At 35.5% G+C, this 20398-nt stretch overlaps 1 protein-coding gene across 3 annotated transcripts in view; it reads left to right on the plus strand.

Moving 5' to 3' along the window:
- ANKIB1 (ankyrin repeat and IBR domain containing 1) overlaps positions 1 to 19579 on the plus strand; it is a 148202-nt gene extending 128623 nt beyond the window's left edge. For 2 of the 3 annotated variants that reach the window (XM_049641444.1, XM_049641443.1), the window contains 8 exons: positions 246 to 376; positions 8918 to 9052; positions 9980 to 10066; positions 10153 to 10219; positions 12605 to 12750; positions 13769 to 13947; positions 14765 to 14816; positions 18876 to 19579. In XM_049641444.1, the coding sequence (XP_049497401.1) occupies positions 246 to 376; positions 8918 to 9052; positions 9980 to 10066; positions 10153 to 10219; positions 12605 to 12750; positions 13769 to 13947; positions 14765 to 14816; positions 18876 to 19073 (995 nt within the window). In that variant the 3' untranslated portion in view covers positions 19074 to 19579. The remainder of the gene's footprint in view (positions 1 to 245; positions 377 to 8917; positions 9053 to 9979; positions 10067 to 10152; positions 10220 to 12604; positions 12751 to 13768; positions 13948 to 14764; positions 14817 to 18875) is intronic. The other variant, XM_049641445.1, reaches the window with a different exon arrangement.
- The last annotated feature ends 819 nt before the right edge of the window (positions 19580 to 20398 follow it).

The following is a 20398-nucleotide window of genomic DNA, read 5'->3' on the forward strand; positions in this document are numbered from 1 at the left end:
GTTGACAGCTTGGAGCCTGGAGCCTGCTTCAGATTCTATGTCTCCCTCTCTCTGCCCCTCCCCTACTTGTGCTCTGTCTCTCTTTCTCTCAAAAATAAATAAACATTTAAAAAAAAGAAAAAAAAATACGTGGTTAAAACTTAGAGACAGCCTACAAAGAACACTTTCACAGGGGGTAGGGGGAGGTTCCCTCTGAAGTTATACACTAAATCATGTATATTGTGTTTGTGCTTAATATCCTAAAGTTGTAGGAGTTAGTGAAGCTTATGAGGATGCTGCCAATTGTCTCTGGTTGTTAACGAACTCCAAGCCTTGTGCTAACTGTAAGTCTCCGATACAGAAGAATGAGGGATGCAATCACATGCAGTGTGCCAAGGTAAGAAGTTAAAGAGGATTTCGCATGCTTTACTGTTAGAATCTTAATCTGTTAATCCAAAGAAGAAACAAGCATAAAAATGTTGCTGGGTTTCAGATGGATTCTAGCAGATTAAATTCTATATTCTTTGTTGAATGACATAAGTATTGCTTTATACTACTAAATTTTATACTCATGATGAATGTTAAAAATAGGTTAAGGATTCAGTGATATTTGGCCAGAAGATCAAAAATGCCTGAATCTTTCCCTGCTAATCATCTCTCCTAGTGATTATTTTGAGAGTTTTGCCTGTATATAAATAATAATATTAAATGATAAAGTGCTACTTTATATAGAGATCTCTTACAAAGCTGGCTTTTGAGCACACAGCTTAGTTTCAAAGCCCAAGTCAGGACCCAGGCAATTCCGCTAGGTCCAAATCTAAATCTTGGTGTCTATGTGTAAGTGGCTATGTAATAAAAGTACCTAAGATTGTAGGCAGACTTTAAGTCTGCTAATGAAATCATCAATCAAACAAGTAATTATTTCCTGTATTGAAAATGCTGCAGCATCTGGGTGGCTCAGTCAGTTCAGTGTCCGACTCTTGATTTCGGTTCAGGTCATGATCTCATGGTTCATGGGACTGAGCCCCACGTCAGGCTCACACAATCAGCATAGAGCCTGTTTGGGATTCTCTCTCTCCCCTCCCTTATCTCTGCCCCTCCCCTGCTCATGCTCTCACTTTCTCTCTCAAAAGTAAATAAATAAACTTAAAAATAATGGAAATGAAAATGCCAACAAAGATCTTGACCAAAAAATAACTAATATAAATAATGACTTTTGGAAGACTACCCTCCTGACATAGTTGCATAGAAAGAAACTGCCATATTGAAAATAAATTCTCTGGATTAGGTTAATAAATATTTTATTAATCCATGCCAAATTTATAAACATTTTTGTTTTAAAATTATAATGATATCCAATTTTTTTCTTTTCATTGGAAGCTCCATGTATACAAAAAAATAATTACTTAAAATTGAGAGGATAATGTAACTTTTCTAATTTACATTGTGAAAGAAACCCAAATAGTTCAGAAGATTCCAATATTAAATACATCAATATCTTCTAAGTATTACTTGATTTTTTTAATATATATTTTTAAGTTTATTGATTTATTTTTGAGAGAGAGAGAGCACAAGCAGCAGAGGAGCAGAGAGAGAAGGGGAAATAGAATCCCAAGCAGGTTCTGCACTGTCAGCTCAGAGCTGACAACGCAACAAGGCCTCGATTCCATAAACCATGAGATCATGACCTGAGCTGAAATCAAGAGTCCAGCGCTTAACCAACTGAGTCACCCAAGAGCCCCAGTATGACTTGAGCTTTAATATTAAAGCTAATGATCATTATCATTATTACATAAAAAATGATAGCAGTTACCAGATCATTTTTATAAGCTAATTAGTACTATAAAATTAACATAAATTAGTTGCCTTAGTGAGACAGTAATGATTTCCTAAGAAGGAAGAAGAAAAAAATGTAGTACAGTGTTCTGAGCAAAATGCTCAGAGGTGCTTATTATTAGTTCAGCTGGTCAGGCCAAAAGTATTTTATTTGTGGTCTTCTCTCCAATATCCATTATTAGTTTTTTCTTAGAAAATCTGATACAGACTATATAGATGTGTAAAGAAATACAGGTTGACCATAAAAATCAGCAGTTGGGCTACTAATAAAGAGTCAGTAAAGAGGCAAGATCCGATAATTACCTTTATTTCCTTCAAACACCTACCAGTAGTAAGTAGTTGCTAAATACGTATTGAGTGAATATTTTCATGAATTCATCAGGCTAATGATTTAAGATTTTTTATCTTAAACAGCTTTTTGCTTAAGCTTCTGTTGCATTTAAAAGAAACATTTACTTGCACACTATGTAAATGTAATAGTCTTGTCTAATATACCATCTAAAGTATTTGCATTGAACAAAAGAAACTAACAAATAATTCTTAGGACACAGAAGAAGAAAGACATCTAGACAGTAATAACCTTGCTACAGAAAAATTTTATACTTTTAGAATTTTCTTTTTAAATGTGAAGGTGGAGGGGCGCCTGGGTGGCTCAGTCGGTTGGGCGGCTGACTTCGGCTCAGGTCACGATCTCGCGGTCTGTGAGTTCAAGCCCCGCGTCGGGCTCTGTGCTGACTGCTCAGAGCCTGGAGCCTGTTTCAGATTCTGTGTCTCCCTCTCTCTCTGACCCAACCCCGTTCATGCTCTGTCTCTCTCTGTCTCAAAAATAAACGTTAAAAAAAAAAAAAAAAATTTAAATGTGAAGGTGGAACAATAGATCATGTGTAATTGAATCCATGCTCTAATATAATGACTAAGTCATAGTCTACTTTTATTAATGTCACAGTGTTGTGACGCAATGCACAGTTTTTACTTTCTGGAATCAAACTGTTAAACATCTTAGAAGAATAGTGGGGCGCCTGGGTGGCTCAGTCAGTTAAGCATCCGACTTCGGCTCAGGTCATGATCTCACCGTTCGTGGGTTCGAGACCCACATCGGGCTCTGTGCTGACAACACAGAGCCTGAAGCCTGCTTCATATTTTGTGTCTCCTCTCTATGCCCCTCCCCACTCATACTCTGCCTCTATCTGAAAAATAAACATTAAAAAATTTTTTTAAAAAAACAGAAGAATAACAAATTTAGCCTTATAAAAATAGTTTTGTATATTTCAGGAAAAAAACCCACTTTTATTCATTTCCTTTTAGATAATTTTTAGGAGACTATTTAAGTTTTGCATTCTTGCACATTTTAAATCACTTACAGTAATTTTCTTCAACTGAGTCTGTAAAACTATATGCTGCAACTAAAAAATAAAAGTTATTTAAATTCTGTATTATTTTTCTAATAGAATATGAAATTTGGCTATTTTGTAGAAAGTTTTGCCACTAATTTGGAGATATCAGTAAAGCTGTACTGAAGGGTACTTGTATCAAATTAGGCACAGAGTTTGCTAATAGCAAACAACAAAACCTGCATACTCTCAGAACCTTGATATCCACAATTTATTGTGTAAATGCATGTTAGTGAAGAGCTAGATGAATACAGAGACTTTCATTTCTGTGTTCATGACCTATCAGGTAAAGAAAAAATTAGTAAAGATACAGAAGATTTAACATAATTACTAAGGTATATCTGATTGCTGTATATTCAAACTCTATATCCTGAAAATATGGATTACACCATCTTTGCAAGTATCCATAGAGCATTAGCAAAAACATTGACCATTGTTCATCAAAGAAAATCTCAGTAATACTGCAGAAAATAGAAATAGTAATAGTAGCATTCTCTTATCATAATGGAATGAAATAGAAATTAGTAATAAAGGTGGGAATGCAAGTTGGTGCAGCCACTCTGGAAAACAGTATGGAGGTTCCTCAAAAAACTAAAAGTAGAACTACTCTACGACCCAGCAATTGCACTACCAGGCATTTATCCAAGGGATACAGGTATGCTGTTTGAAGGGGCCCATGCACCCCAATGTTTATAACAGCACTATCAACAATAGCCAAAGTATGGGAAGAGCCCAAATGTGCACTGATGGATGAATGGATAAAGAAGATGTGGTATATATATCTCTACAATGGAGTATTACTCAGCAATCAAAAAGAATGAAATCTTGCCATTTGCAACTATGTGGATGGAACTGGAGGGTATTATGCTGAGTGAAATTAGTCACAGAAAGACAAAAATCATATGACTTCACTTATATGAGGACTTTAAGAGACAAAACAGATGAACATAAAGGAAGGGGAACAAAAATCATATAAAAACAGGGAGGGAGACAAAACAGAAGAGACTCAGAAACATGGAGAACAAACTGAGGGTTACTGGAGAGGTTGTGGGAGGGGGATGGGCTAAATGGGTAAGGGGCACTGGAGAATCTAGTCCTGAAATCATTGTTGTACTATATGCTAATTTGGATGTAAATTTTAAAAATTTTTTTAAAAAAGTTAATTTAAAAAAGGAAAAAAAAGAAATTAGTAATAAAGGTACAAAAGGCCTTTCCATTTGGAAAATTTAAATCTCTCAACTCCTGAGTAAAAAAAAAAAAAAAAAAAAGGTTGTAAAAGTGGGAATTAAAGCATATATAGAAAACTAGGATAATGAAAATATTACTTTGTCAGAACCTGAGTACCTATATCTAAAGCACTGCTCAGAAATGTCCCCTAGCCTTATTAAAGCAATACAAAATAAGGAATGATTTAAGCATATGACTTTAAAAATTAGAAAAACAATAAACTTGGAGACTACCAGGAGGAAGGATTTTTTTTAAGCAGAAATCAGTGACTTAAAAACTGAAAAACAATACAACTAATAAATCCAAAAAATATTTTTTTTTAAGATAAGATAAACCATTAAGCTTACATAAGAAAAAAATGAAGATAAGGGAGTTCAAAAATATGATATAAGAATTAAGGGGACTAATCAATAAATAAAGCAAACTTGAATTTGGATGGATTGATTTTTTTTTTTTATTTTTTTTAATGTTTATTTTTACTTTTGAGAGACAGCATGAGCAGAGCAGGGTCATAGAGGGAGACACAGAATCAGAAGCAGGCTTCAGGGTATGAGCTGTCAAGCACAGAGCCCAATGTGGGCCTTGACCTCACAAACTGCAAGATCATGACCTGAGCCAAAGTCGGACACTTAACCATCTGAGCCACCCAGGCGCCCTGGAGTGGAATGGATTGATTTTCTAAGAAAGTATAATTTATTAAAACTGATCCTAGAAGAAATACCCAAACAAACTTATTTCCATAGAAGACAGAAAGTTTTTCAGCAATCTCCCCCCTTTAAAGCAATAGGCCCTAACAGTTTCACAATAGAATTTTATCAAACCTTTAAAGAACAGGCAATTCTATTGTGACTTAAACTATTTCTGGGAGTTGTTTTAAAAAAAAAAAAAATGAGGGGCGCCTGGGTGGCTCAGTTAAGCATCTGACTTTGGCTCAGGTCGCGCAGGATCTCACTGTTAGTGGGTTCCAGCCCTGTGTGGCGCTCTGTGCTTACAGCTGGAGCCTGGAGCCTGCTTCAGAGTCTGTGGCTCCCTCTCTCTCTGCCCCTCCCCCACTCACATTCTGTCTCTTTCTCAAAAATAAACATTTTTAAAAAATGAAAACTTTCAAATTACTATAAAGTGAGAACCTTGATATCAACACTTGACAAGATTATAAATATTAAAAGAAAGTTATAGATCAGTCTTACTTATGAACAATAATGCATAAGTCCTAAATAAGAGAGGGGGGAATCTTAGCAAATATAATCCAGCAGAAAACATTAATATAATTGTTAACTATATCTCAATTAGAAAATTTTGTTTTATAAAAAAAGAAGTAATTGACCACATGAGGTTTATTTCCGGAATACAAGAATGGTTCGGTATTTAAAAAAAATTTTTTTTTTCAACGTTTTTTATTTATTTTTGGGACAGAGAGAGACAGAGCATGAACGGGGGAGGGGCAGAGAGAGAGGGAGACACAGAATCGGAAACAGGCTCCAGGCTCCGAGCCATCAGCCCAGAGCCTGACGCGGGGCTCGAACTCACGGACCGCGAGATCGTGACCTGGCTGAAGTCGGACGCTTAACCGACTGCGCCACCCAGGCGCCCCAAGAATGGTTCGGTATTTAAAAAGCTATTGCTGGGGGTGCCTGGGTGGCCCAGTTAGTTAAGCGTCTGACCTCGGCTCGGGTCATGATCTCACTGTGGGTGAGTTCCAGCCCCATGTCAGGCTCTGTGCTGACAGCTCAGAGCCTGGAGCCTGCTTCAATTCTGTGTCTCCCTCTCTCTGCCCCTCCCCCACTCATACTTTGTTTCTCTCTCTCTCAAAAATAAACAAACATTAAAAAATAAAATGATGGGGGGCGCCTGGGTGGCTCCGTCGGTTAAGCGTCCGACTTCAGCTCAGGTCACGATCTCGCGGTCTGTGAGTTCGAGCCCCGCGTCAGGCTCTGGGCTGATGGCTCAGAGCCTGGAGCCTGCTTCCGATTCTGTGTCTCCCTCTCTCTCTGCCCCTCCCCCGTTCATGCTCTGTCTCTCTCTGTCCCAAAAATAAATAAACGTTAAAAAAATTAAAAAAAATAATAATAAAAAAAATAAAATGATGGGCACCTGGGTGGCTCAGTCGGTTGTGCCTCCAACTTCGGCTCAGGTCATGGTTTACGGGTTTGAGACCCACCTCGGGCTCTGTACTGACAGCTTGGAGCCTGGAGCCTGCTTCTGATTCTGTGTCTCCCTCTCTCTCTGCCCCTCCCCTCAAGCTCTTTCTCTCCTTCAAAAATAAATAAACATCCAAAAAAAATTTTTTTTAAGCTATTGCTTTTTAAGAGCAATTGCTATACCTTGTCTTATTAGTAGATCCAAAGAGAAAAACCAGATATATGTTCTATAGGTGCCAAAAGGGCATTTGACAAAAAAATCAACAACCATTCTTTATTAAGACACTCAAAGAGGCGCCTGGGTGGCGCAGTCGGTTGAGCGTCCGACTTCAGCCAGGTCACGATCTCGCGGTCCGTGAGTTCGAGCCCCGCGTCAGGCTCTGGGCTGATGGCTCGGAGCCTGGAGCCTGTTTCCGATTCTGTGTCTCCCTCTCTCTCTGCCCCTCCCCCGTTCATGCTCTGTCTCTCTCTGTCCCAAAAATAAATAAAAAATGTTAAAAAAAAAAAAAAAAAGTAAGTAATCTGGTGAAGAATAAGACACTCAAAGAAATAGGTATAGATGGACTCTTCCTTAGTGTGATAAAAATAAATCTACTTCAGTCCAAAAGTTAGCATGATATTTAATGGGAAATACTAGAGGTACTCTCACTAAAATCAAGAACAAGATAAGGAGCTGTTCAAATAGTATTAACTTGGACTGGTAATACCAGTCAACATATTTAGACAATAGGAAGAAATCAGAGATGTAAAAATTAGAAATGAAGTGATAAAAAAATTTTTTTTGCAGATTGCAGAAAACCCACAAGAATCAATTTAAAAACTACTAACAAAATTCAGTAAATTAGAGTAGAAAACTAATATGCAGAAAGCAATAGCCTTCATGTGTACCAAAAACATCCAAATAGAATATAAACTAAAAAGGAAAATCTCATTTATCTAGAAAGAAACTTAAGAAATACACAAAACTTATATGAAGAAAACCTTAAGACCCCCTTTTGTGTAGGACACAAAAGATGATAATTGGAAAGGTAATGAAGTTGTTGGATAGAAAAATTCCAAACAAAAATACCAGCAGGTTTTGTTTCTGTATCTAGATAAGCTAATTCAAAAGTTCACATGGAGAAACAAAGCAAGAACAGCTAGGAGAACTCTGAAAAATAACATTAAAGAGGAACTAGCCTTGTCAGATACTAAGCCTGTTGTAAAAGGTCAATAATTAAAACATCATGGTGGTGGGACATGAATCTAGAGATTAATCTAGAAACATAATAGTAAGCCCAGAAAATAGACACAGATATGTGGGAATTTAGTATATATTACATAAAGGAGGATCTCCAATCAGTTGAGAAACATGAACTGTTCAGTAAATAGAATTGAAATAACTGGGTAGCTGTGTGGAAAAGAAAGTTGAATCCATACTGTATACAGTATACCCAGATAAATTCTGAACAGCTCCAATATTTAACTGTTTTAAAAAAAAAAAAAAAAAGTGCCAGAAGAAAACAGACTTAAAATGAGAAGATCTTTCTGACCCCCAATCTGTAAGCATTTAAAAAGGATGTATTTTCATACTGGGATTCTCATATTTTTGGCATTATCTGCTAATTTTGGTAATTAAGAAAGTGAAATTTTCTTAAAAATGAGAAACAGGTTTTATATCAGTCCTCCTACTTAGAAACCTTTCAAACTTGTTTCTGGTTTCAAAACCAATTTGTCAAAGTCATCAGAACAACTTCTGATGAAGACTGGTGAAGCTTCAGAGACCAAAGTAAGACTACCATGCACTGGAAAAATCAAATATTAAATATTGTATCTGTCTTTATCACTGGGAAAGAATATCCTATTGATATATTTTTTTAATTTTTTAAAATCTTTATTTTTGAGAGAGAGAGAGCACGCACAAGCAGGGGAGGGTCAGAGAGAGAGGGAGACACAGAATCAGAAGCAGGCTCCAGGCTCTGATCTGTCAGCACAGAACCTGACGTGGGGCTCGAACTCATGAAAGCAAGTTCATGACCTGAGCCAAAGTCAGACGCTTAACCTACTGACCCACCCAGGCACCCCTCCTATTGTTATTTTTAAAGATTCCTTGATACTACTTCATAATATTATGATTTACTTTTTCATTTATCCTCATCAGCAGTAATTTTGAACTACCCCCACATCTTTCATAGTGCAGATGAGGTTCCCAGAGGACACATTGAAAAACATGGCATGTCTTTATGAAGATTTATTCCTGGTCACAGAGGCAGAATTGTTTAATCTCTACAAAGTGGTTGATTGAAATCAGAAAACAATTTGCATCTTAACACAGGGTGATGTTTGCATATATGTTTTCTTTTGAAGTGCAAGTATGACTTTTGCTGGATTTGCCTAGAAGAATGGAAAAAACATAGTTCTTCCACAGGAGGTTATTACAGATGTACTCGCTATGAAGTCATTCAACATGTGGAGGAGCAATCCAAGGAAATGACTGTGGAGGTAAACAACTGTTTAAATTAAGGCCTCTGGCTAAGCCACTTAATACCATTGCAAGTATTTTGCATTTGTTCTTTTCCTACCTTTGTTATAATGAGGCCTTTATAGTAGCCTTTAATTTAAACACAATAGGTCTATCAACTTGAGAGCTTTTTTTTTTTAATATTCCTTTTTTTTTTATATTGGTAGAGATAAGTCTCAGATATCCCTGTCTCTGTAATGACTTAACAGTTTTAGCATAATGTCAACAATACAGTATTATGTTATAGCATATAATAAATCTCTTTGCTTGGCTGCCATAACAAAATACCATAAAGTGAGTGGCTTAAATAACAGAAAGGTATTTCTCACAGTTCTGGAGCCTAGTTCAAGATTCCTGCCAATTCGATTTCTGGTAGTTGACTCTCTTCCTGGCTTGCAGAGGGCTGGCTCTCTTTTTGCTATGTCCTCACGTGGTATGGAGAGAGAGAAACCTCTGGTGTCTCTTTCTTTTCTTATTAGAGCACTAATTCTACTGGATTAAAGCCCCACCCTAATGATCACCTCATACATAGGCCCTGTCTTCAAATCCAGTCAGTCACATTGGGGGTTAAGGCTTCAACATGAATTTGGGGGGGGGGGGGCAATTCAGCCCATAGCAACAAGCAACGTAGTAAAACATCAAAGATCTGATAAATGAAGGTCTCGAGAGGCATCTTTGCCTTACATTCTGGGATCATAGATTCAATGGTTTATCACAGAGAATACAAATGCAAGACTTTGTTCTGGTAGCCTTAAAAATGTACTGGTTTTTTTTCTCTCAATAAAATAATCAGCAAATCGGTATACACAATTACCTATTACTAATAAAAATTTTAAGTGACAAAAGTCCCCAATCTTAATAGCTAGTATTTTATTTATAAAAGTCATTTATGGACTTTTGTTTCCTAGGCTGAGAAAAAACACAAACGATTTCAGGAACTTGACAGATTTATGCACTATTATACAAGATTTAAAAACCATGAGCATAGCTATCAGGTATGTCCCAAATCATTTCAAATGCTCTGAATTATACTGTTGTAAATAAATAAAATTATATAAATTATGTATTTCTATTCCTTTAGTTAGAACAACGCCTTCTTAAAACAGCCAAAGAAAAGATGGAGCAATTGAGTAGAGCTCTCAAAGAAAGTAAGTTATAAGTGGTATGTGTGATAATTAATATAAAATAGCCTTTTCCATGCTTAAGTCACTTAATTGGTAGGAGGTTAAGGCCCTTCAAGGAAAACATGATCTCCATTAGCTCATTCTGGTACTGCTTAGAGTTCTCTGAAGCCCAGAGTACATCTCAGCAGCTGAGTCCCCTGTAATTAGATTTTCTACCCAGACTACCTCATATGCTCCTCTTAATGTAGCCTGTGCTATTAGCAGATAAACATACATTATAGTTTTGCTTCCTCTGCGCCACTGCTAATGTTCTACAATATCAGAAACAGTGGATGGGCCCTAAAAGCGCCTAAAAAGCATCTTTGATATAGTCAAAAGAGCAAGATTCACATGCCCCCCCCCCCCCAACTGTAGTGTGACTGAAGTCCCAAAGTTTCTTGAGAAAATTTAGCAGAGTGCCTAATGGGATGGAAGTCAAGTACAATTTTGGGAGAAATCATCTCACTGATAAATAATGCACATCGGAGTCTAAAAGCAAAGACGTGATAGGGCTGACTTACAGATCCTAAGATGGAAATCCAAAAAAATTCCTAAATTGGATTAAGAATTGTTTGCATCATTAAAATATAATATCTCACAATGACCACACAGAGCATAGGTTCTACCATATTTGTTTTAAAGTCATATTTTTAATATAATCATAACTTATATATAAAAGGTTTTCAGCCTAAAAATGCAATTGTAATTGTATTTGCTCTAGTTTATAAAAAGCCCCTTTTCATGAGGGTAATTCCCTAATTAAGATAGTAAGCATAAATTAAATAAATTAGAGTAGGAGAAAAAGTATCAATAGCAGCTTTGTCTCCTTGTTAATTACGTTTTTAGACTTTGGTAATGATGTAACTATATTGCCATTATCAAACTCTTGAGGTACTGTCCATAGTGAAAATTGAAGGGACAAAACCCTCACACATTCTACATTTCTTCAAACAAGGATTTTTGTCTCTTTCAGGCTGTCCCTAATACTTACAACAATGCCTGACACATAGCAAACATTTAGTAAATATCTGTAGGTGTGAATTACTGCTTATATTGAACCTTCCGGTGGTTCTAGACAACATAATAAGATACATTAAATGATGTAAGAATTGGAAAGGTTTAAGAAACAAACCTTCACATACTTCTCACACATGTCATAGTGGGGGATGGTGTTTGTTTTGTTTTGTTTTTCCTTTTTTACATCTTAGTTCAGATCCCTCTTCTAGGGTAGGTATTTTGGAATAGTCTGTATATATCAGTGTGTGTACGTACACATGTAATTTCTTTCCACGGGCATGCAGAATAATCTTATTTTTAAAAGTACTTATGAATCTAGATTCTACTGCTTAGTTTCCCTTTATTTGCAGTTAAAGGAGAAAGCTAGAATGTTATAATGATACTTGGAAAAGGAATAGTCTCAGTATTAAGGCAGTTTCATCTCCTGTTTTCCTCAGTCTTCCTCCCTTTCTTTCTCTCCTTGATATATTTTATTTACTAGCATTAGTTTTCTAGTTGTCCCTCCATAATATCTTTTTCTTACAATGTTTTTTTTTTGCAGAAGCATAATCATAATTAGGCTATTTTTTTTTTCCTAGCAAACAACTTACCAGGGCATTTAATTCTTTTTTTTTTTTTTTTTTTTTTTTAGTTTATTTGTATTAGTAATCTGTACACCTAATGTGGGGCTCAAACTCATGACCCCAAGATCAAGAGTCTTATGCTGTTCGGATTGAGCCAGCCAGACACCACCCGCCTTTGTTTTCAACTCCTTTTTAATTTTTTAATGTTTTATTTATTTCTGAGAGAGAGAGAGAGACAGAGACAGACAGAGTATGAGCGGGAGAGGGGCAAAGAGAGAGGGAGACACAGAACCCAAAACAGGTTCCAGGCTCTGAGTTGTCTGCACAGAGCCCAACACAGGGCTCGAACTCGTAAACTGTGAGATCATGACCTGAACAGAAGTCGGACGCTGAACTGACTGAACCACCCAGGTGCCCCTATCTCTTAATCAGCAAAGTTTCAGTAAAGATAACCTGAAAAACATAGTGAAGAGGAGTTGACCTAAAGCTAGATTTGTTTAACCAACAGGGTAAGAACAGAATCCAGACTTCGTGTACACATTCCTTCATGATTGCCATTAGTGCTCCTAGGTGGCTGCAGTGTGTGCTTCATTTATAAATGTATACAAGCCACACATGAATGTTTTGTGTAGGTTTTTAGTCGTCCAAATTATTATTATCATACAGCTACTTCAGTTTCTTCCCAGAGATCCTTTGTTGTGAGTGTTTTTTTAAGAAAACTCAGTCATTTAATAGTATAACAGCATATTTGCAAAACAGTTTTTTTTTCACTGCCTGATTTACTTTATAGCTGAAGGAGGCTGTCCAGATACCACTTTCATTGAAGATGCAGTTCATGTGCTCTTAAAAACTCGACGCATTCTCAAGTGTTCTTATCCATATGGATTTTTCTTAGAACCTAAAAGCACAAAGAAAGAAATTTTTGAACTCATGCAAGTAAGATATCTTTTTAAAATTAAATTTAAATGCAGTTATTATAAAAAAAACAGATTTTGTCCTTTTTCAACCACGTAACTAAGTTTTATCTTATTTGGGTGTGACCAGTAAACAATTTTGTTTTCATTTTTAGAATGGTTTTTAAATAAAGGAAAAGTTAACCAGTAATAAACTGAAATTTTTTTGTATTTAAATTTGCCACTGTAAGATCTGAGTCAATTCTGAGCTATTGACTGAGCAAACATTTCCTACCACATTTATTTGTTTGTTTTACACTGGCTGATGTTGAAATATGGCCTAATTCTGATTATGTAATTAGAAATTTTATCTTCAAAGATGAAACCACATTACATACTAGATGGGAAAGTTGCTATTTACCAGTTTATATTAAAAGTCCAATTGAAAAAGTTACAGCATTTAAAAACAAAAACACCTAAGCCAAGTGACATCACTGTGGCTAACCAACTTCATTGTACATTCTTTTTTTTTAATCCACCAAACTTTCTTCTCTTGCTACAATTTTCATGTCACCCCTTTGAACTGCTCTCTACTAACGTATATCCTACATTTCTTTTAAAAGCTTAATATTAATTTTCTCCATGAAGCCTTTCAGACCTAACCCCAGATCACAGGGGTCTTGCCTTGCCTCAGATTCCTTCAGCATTTACATTTGGTCTACATCTACACTACGCAGTCATGTGTTTGCATGTGTAGTGCCTTGAAATTTACTCGTTTTTTTTTTCACATAGACAAATGATAAATTTCCTGTAGACAGCTGGTATACTATGTCTTTGTAATCCATACCATTCTACATTGTTATAAATGTCTATCAAATGAGTGCTATTTTTGTGAAATTTGTAAAAAAGAAGTATGTGTCAAATAGGAAGTTATTTTATAATTTGGATTAATTTCTGACTTCAAAAGAGTTAGATTTAACTAAGAAACCAGATAGACCATGGATTTGCAATTGACTAACGTACTCAGCCTATAATCCTTCTTTTTTCTCTCTTAACCATAGACAGACCTAGAAATGGTCACTGAAGACCTTGCCCAAAAAGTCAATAGGCCTTACCTTCGTACACCCCGCCACAAGATCATCAAGGCAGCATGCCTTGTACAGCAGAAGAGACAAGAATTCCTGGCATCTGTGGCTCGGGGAGTTGCTCCTGCAGACTCACCAGAAGCTCCAAGGCGCAGGTAAAAAAGATGCACACTGTGGAAATTATCCTAGCCCCAGCCACAAATGCCACCAGGTTTATTTTTTATCTAACTAGGGTTTATATTCCTGGAAGTTACTTATACTTAAATATGGATAGCTGATAAAAGCATGTTAACTTCTTTTTGGTGATTTTCACCCACAGAACTATTTCTTTTTTTTTTCATTTTTTGTCATTGTGTAGTTTCTTGGAATAAATTAGGTTAATTTCACACTTCATTGAACTCATAATTCAGAGTATTCTAATGCATCACTTCAAATATGTAATGTATGTAGTGATATGATAGTCATAAACATCTTACAGTGTCAAAGTTGAAAGCCTTGCCAACTTGTTATAGTCATACTTATATTTTTATGTAAGAGCTTATGAAGAAATTAGAAATCTCATATTAATAATTTAAGTGATTCATATTCATCCAATAAAGAACAGCTGAGTTTTGGTTGTTTCAGATACTTACACTATTTCTGCCACTATAAATTAAAGCATGTTTTCTTATTCATAACAATTATACTCATTAGAAATTCCTTTGACCCTATTTTTACATAAACACATAAAAATAGAAGCAATCATAAAATACTGTTATAACATGATGATTTTTATTTTTATACTATTTTACACAAACAATTAGAATTTGAAAGAAATAATTGAAAGATCATTTTAATTCAGTAGTTGGTGTACTTTGGTTAAGCAAGTTGCAAGCAGAGGAATTAAAAATAATGTTCAATGGGCAAGGGTCTGATTGTTCATACTTTGTAGTGCTGATAATAAATCAAATGGTATGTCCAATTTCTTTGTAGCTTTGCTGGTGGAACATGGGATTGGGAATATTTAGGATTTGCATCACCTGAGGTAATTGTTTTGTGGGGGTTTTGTTTCATTTTTTAATTATATTTTTCCTTAGTGATATCTTGCTTGCATTTCCACCCTTATCTATTCTAAATCCTACTGAGATCGTTGGCAATGTTTTCTCTTTCTTATATAATAAAAATGCCTCAGCAGAGCCTGCATTTAGCCATTTGTGGTATTGGATTATCATCACATTGTTAAATGCATCCCCCTTTTTATTATTTGTAATTACTGAACAGTCACAATTAAGGCTAACATATAGCATATATTTTGGAGTGTATTTTCAAATTGGTTAATGAGTATAAATTTTATTTATTAGAAATGCATTTTTTGTCATAATCTTGTTTCAGTCTGAATCTATGAAAAACCTGCACAGTCTATTTTTTTAAGTTACTGCAACAACCTGATTGAATTGATTTATAAATCAGTTTCTAAGGTGGAAACTTGACATTAATAATGTTTATGCAGAAAAAATGCTTTGCTTAGTTGCTTTCTGCTCTTTAAGATTTTCACCCTCTTCTTGGTTGTTTTTGTCTTGATTGTTTTTGTTTTTTTTTAGTTGTTATTGATAGATTTTAAGATACAAATAGTCTAGGGGGTGCCTGACTGGCTCAGTCACCAAGAACTTTATTAGTTCTTGGTCTCGGGGTCATGCGTTCAAGCCCTGCGTTGAGTGTAGATATTGCCTAAAAATAAAATCTTTAAAAGTAAATAAAATGCAGTCTAAAATACTAACACTACAAGTAGCAATTCCCACAAATAAGATAGAGTGAAAATCTTAATCACATTGCTATTTTCTGAGATTTAAATTGCCACTGTTCCTGTTGAGTCTGATTTTAAATGGTTTTAGCAGTTATCTCTACTTCTGTCTCTCCTTCCTTATTCTCTAAAACAGTATACTATCTGGTGTTTATGTTACAATAACCTTTTAACTTAGTTCTTAGAAGGGAGCAGGACAAACAGTGAAACTTTATAATTTATAGCCCATTTGTTGTCTTCAACTGAAGGAGAATGAAATTATCTAGAAATGACTGTGGATTATTTAAAACAGATACTTTGTCTTTTCAGCTACTGAGGATACTTGCAATCACCTTGTGGCCTGTTGTATTGGTAGATATATCTAAGAAAATACTGACTTGAGAAAACAATTTGTGCTTTGAGCTCTGATATGGAAAATTTTTAATTCACTAAAATTGCATAAAGACTTTAATATATTACTGAAACTGTTATAAAATAAATTATCAACCTTTTTCTATGCTATGCTTATTATTCTATTACAGCTTTGAGGATGTTATGGAAAATTTCTACCTAAAAGCATGAAAAACATGCTTCAGTTATGAAAAAAAAGAGTACTAAAGATTTCAGTATTTCAAGGTAGAAAACAATTTAGCTTTATTTGAGCAAAAATAAAACCTTTACCAGTGTACTCATAGTCATGTACACATCTCTTGTAGCTTCTAGCTCTGACAGTAACTTTAGGAATCCTAAATATTTGTCCTTGAATATTGAGGACCTACTAATGTGACTGGCACAGATTCATTTTGTAAAAAACAGGAAAGCTTGCTACCTCACATGTGAATATTTATGAATAAAATTATCGAGCTCTTGTTCTCCAGAGATTGACAATTATGAAAGTATAAGTAACATTTCCTTCTTAAATTTATTTTTATGTGTTCATAAGTTTTATAAGAATTTTTTAACTACTTTTATTTTTCTTTAAAGTCTTTGACACATTGAAACACCAAGCTTTTATGTAAACCTTATTGCAAGTCTAAAGAATTACTCTACAGTGTGAAACTCTAAAATTCTGACTATCAAGTAACTGCCAAAATAATATCTTTAAAAATTAGCTCTTTGCCTTCATATATACTTTGGAAAAAAAAAAATTAGTGTTACCAAACTTCAATAGACTTTTAGGTTGAATTTATATTTTTTCAGTCAAGTTAATTCCATCTTTCTCCTTTTTTAATTAAATTGAGTCAGTGACAATCATAAGTATTTTGTACCACTTTAAAGGCAGTGGAGCCCAGAGGAAAGAGCATAGTGTTAAAGTCTGAGGGACACCTGAATTCAAGGTCTAGCTCTGGAACTTATTACACGTTAGGCTCCCCATTCTTCCTTAATTTCTCATCTGTAAAATATGGATGACAGTATCTACCCCATGGAAGTTCTAGAAGGATTAAAGCATCTCTTTAAGTCACTGATAAATTTGGTGCTCAATAAATTAGTGCTCAACAAAAAGCTCCTAGCAGCTTTTTCTCCTATAAATCTTAAAATTTCTCAGTCTTGTCTGTAACCTTAACACTCTTCAACCTTTTGGAGTACCACAACTAAAGCTTTTTCATATGCTTATATAAAAATCTAGGAATTCTTAGAAATTTTCAGATAGGTTTAATTTTATGAGATCAATTTTTTTAAGCCTGTTGCATCATGAGAGAATGCTATTGGGTTTACCATCAGAGTAATTATAACAAGTTTCTTTTATGGTTGTTTTTAAAAAATTTTTTTTCATGTTTTATTTTTGAGAGAGAGGGACACACAGAATCTGAAGCAGGCTCCGGGCTCTGAGCTGACAGCACAGAGCCTGACACGGGGCTCCAACCCACGAACTGTGAGATCATGACCTGAGCCGAAGTCGATGCTTAACCGACTGAGCCACCCAGGCACCCCTCTTTTATGGTTGTTTTTAACCCAAATTTTAGTTTTCTTAAATTGGAAATATGTGTATTATGTGGTTAGTAATAGTTTACTATTACTAACTAATAGTAATAGTAACTAAACTAATAGTTTATTAATTCAGAATAACTTTTTGTACTGTATTCAAGTGTACAAAGGAAGCAAATTGTCCTTAAATATAAACCTTGAACTGAAATAAAATTTTCATGCCATCTTTGGCTAAGAAATGCAGTGTTCCTCAGTGGTCTAGTGAACCATGATGACACATAATAGTTATCCAGTTTGGGATCATGGGCCTCCAGCAAAGGAAGAACTCATACCACAGCTCAGCAGTAAATTTTAAAGAACCTAAATAATCCCTCTGAGAACCTGTAGGATCTTTCTTGGTTTCTAACCTGGTAGGATGCCTCCCATTTCATATTGGAGTCCAACTGCTTGTTTACATAAATGGAGTTTAAATAAATTTAACCAGAGTAGTGTGATGTGAAAGTATTATTTATGATGTAAAAACTTGTCTTTGTTTTTATTCTAGTACTTTCACAACGTAAACATATTGAATATCCTAGGGTAACCAGGATGATCATAAACCTGAGTATATTTGTGTTTATCACTGAAAGATTCTATAATGATTCTCAAAATCAGCCTATCTGTGCTAGTGTCATGCACACTGACTGGCCTCTCTTTTAATCTCTTCCGTCACTAAAACCTGGAAAAGTATGTGTATACCCAGATAGTAGCAGGTGGTCCCAGGTTCTGCCTCCACCCATACCTTCATCCTTCCCATATGCCCTCTGCCTGTGTTGTAGATAGCCCCACATATTAACTAATATAGGAAGGAAGCCAAGTAACATCTTATTTTAAAGCTAATTTCACATTTTTCTTTTAATCATTTAACTTGTGAGTATGATATGTTGTAGTCCCAAGGAATGCAAAATCTCATAGTCTGATAAGCAATTGGTAGTGTACACTTTTTTTTTCCCCCTTTCTGTTGCATATATCACAGTCACTTTTTAAAAACCAGACCTCCAAGAGCCTAGCTTATATTAATAAAAGCCTAACATATTAGCAAAATCGTTATGGTGTTAAACATTATGTAACAAGACCCAGGCATATGAAAAAGGCTCAGTTCTGCCCTGGCATTGGAGCTTGCAAGTATTCCCAATTTATCCAGGCAGTTGTAATGACTATTTAAAATTTTTCTTTTTCCATTTTACCTTTTCTGTTTCCTTGGCATGGCAAAACCTGAAGTTTCTTTCGTTAATGCCAAGTGACTATATATGTATATAAAATCACACATTTTTTTTTCCTGGAAAAAAAGTGTGTGTTTTATTTGCATTAAAAAAAATTGCATGCTCTTCTGTATTTTATAACCTTTGGTTTATGCAGGAATATGCTGAATTTCAGTATCGGAGGAGGCACAGACAACAACGCCGTCGAGGAGATGTGCACAGTCTGCTCAGTAACCCTCCAGACCCTGATGAGCCGAGTGAAAGCACTTTAGGTAAGCTCTTAAGTTGGCTCGGTTTTAGTCTTTTTAGTTCTCTTGAATTTATTCTTAAAACTGGCAAATTTAAATGTTTGTGAAATAGTTTGTAGTGTAGATATATAATCAATATGCAGATGCTTTGAATGTCACAGGATACATAAAACCAGAGAGGTTAAGAACATGGGCGGTGGAGTGGCATCTGGGTGGCTCAGTTGGTTAAGCATCCGACTTTGGCTCAGATCATGATCTTACAACTCGTGGGTTTGTGCACCGCATTGGGCTCTGTGCTGACAGCTCAGAGCCTGGAGCCTGTTTCAGATTCTGTGTCTCCCTGTCTCTTTGCCCCTCTCCCACTTGCACTTGCTCGCTCACTGTCTCTTTCAAAAATAAATAAACATTAAAAAAAAAAAAAGAACACGGGCTGTGGAGTCAGCTGGAACCTGCATTCATGACCCCATCTCTATGTATCAGTGTAAGACTTCAGTCAGGTTGACTTAACTTCTCTAAGATTTAGTCCCCTCATTTTAAGAAGCAATAAAAACAGTGCCACATTGTGGGCTCATTGTGAGCATTAAATGAGATAATGTGTATAAAACCCTTAATTAAGCACTAGTAACACCTAGAGAGCACTCAATAAATTGTAGCTGTTGATCACTGTTACTGTGTTCATGGAATATTTTCCTCCTAGCTTCACTTCTCCCGTTAACATTCTTTAAAAGAAAATTTCTGAAATCATTTAAAATTTATTTTTTAATGTTTATTTTTGAGAGAGAGAAGGAGTATGTGAGCAGGGGAGGGGCAGGGAGAGAGAGGGAGACACAGAATCCAAGGCAGGCTTCAGGCTCTGAGCTGTCAGCACAGAGCCCTATGCAGGGCTTGAACTCATAAACTGTGAGATCATGACCTGAACCAAAGTCAGACACTTAACTGACTGAGCCACCCAGGCACCTCTAGAAATCAATTATTTTGATTATCAACTTTTAAATGTTAAATTCTTAATGGAAAATCTTCAAATTCTTATGTCAGCAGATCGTATTTAATAAATCAGGATCAATGAACCTAAAGATTTGTTCTTCAGGCTATTGTAATTCCAAAATTCTTTAGTTTTAAGAACTTTGAAAACTAAAATACCTTTTTTGTTGCTTAAGAAAACAAGAGTGGTGGTAGCACTTGCATTTATGAATAGAACCATATGTAATGCAAACAAAAACGTAAAGAGCAATCGTGTTTGAAGTGGTAATATTAGATATATTTTGATGAGACATATAGGGAGGAGAATCTCTGAAAGATTAAGTGAACATGTGAACACAGGCTTTCACCAGCACTGAAAGACAAATTATTGACTAAAATAAAAAGATGTGTCGGGGTTCCAGGATGGCTCAGTCCACTGAGCATCTGACTTTTTTTTTTTTTTTTTTTTTTT

This window comes from Panthera uncia, chromosome A2, assembly GCF_023721935.1.
Source record: "Panthera uncia isolate 11264 chromosome A2, Puncia_PCG_1.0, whole genome shotgun sequence".
In the NCBI taxonomy this organism is placed as follows: domain Eukaryota; kingdom Metazoa; phylum Chordata; class Mammalia; order Carnivora; family Felidae; genus Panthera; species Panthera uncia.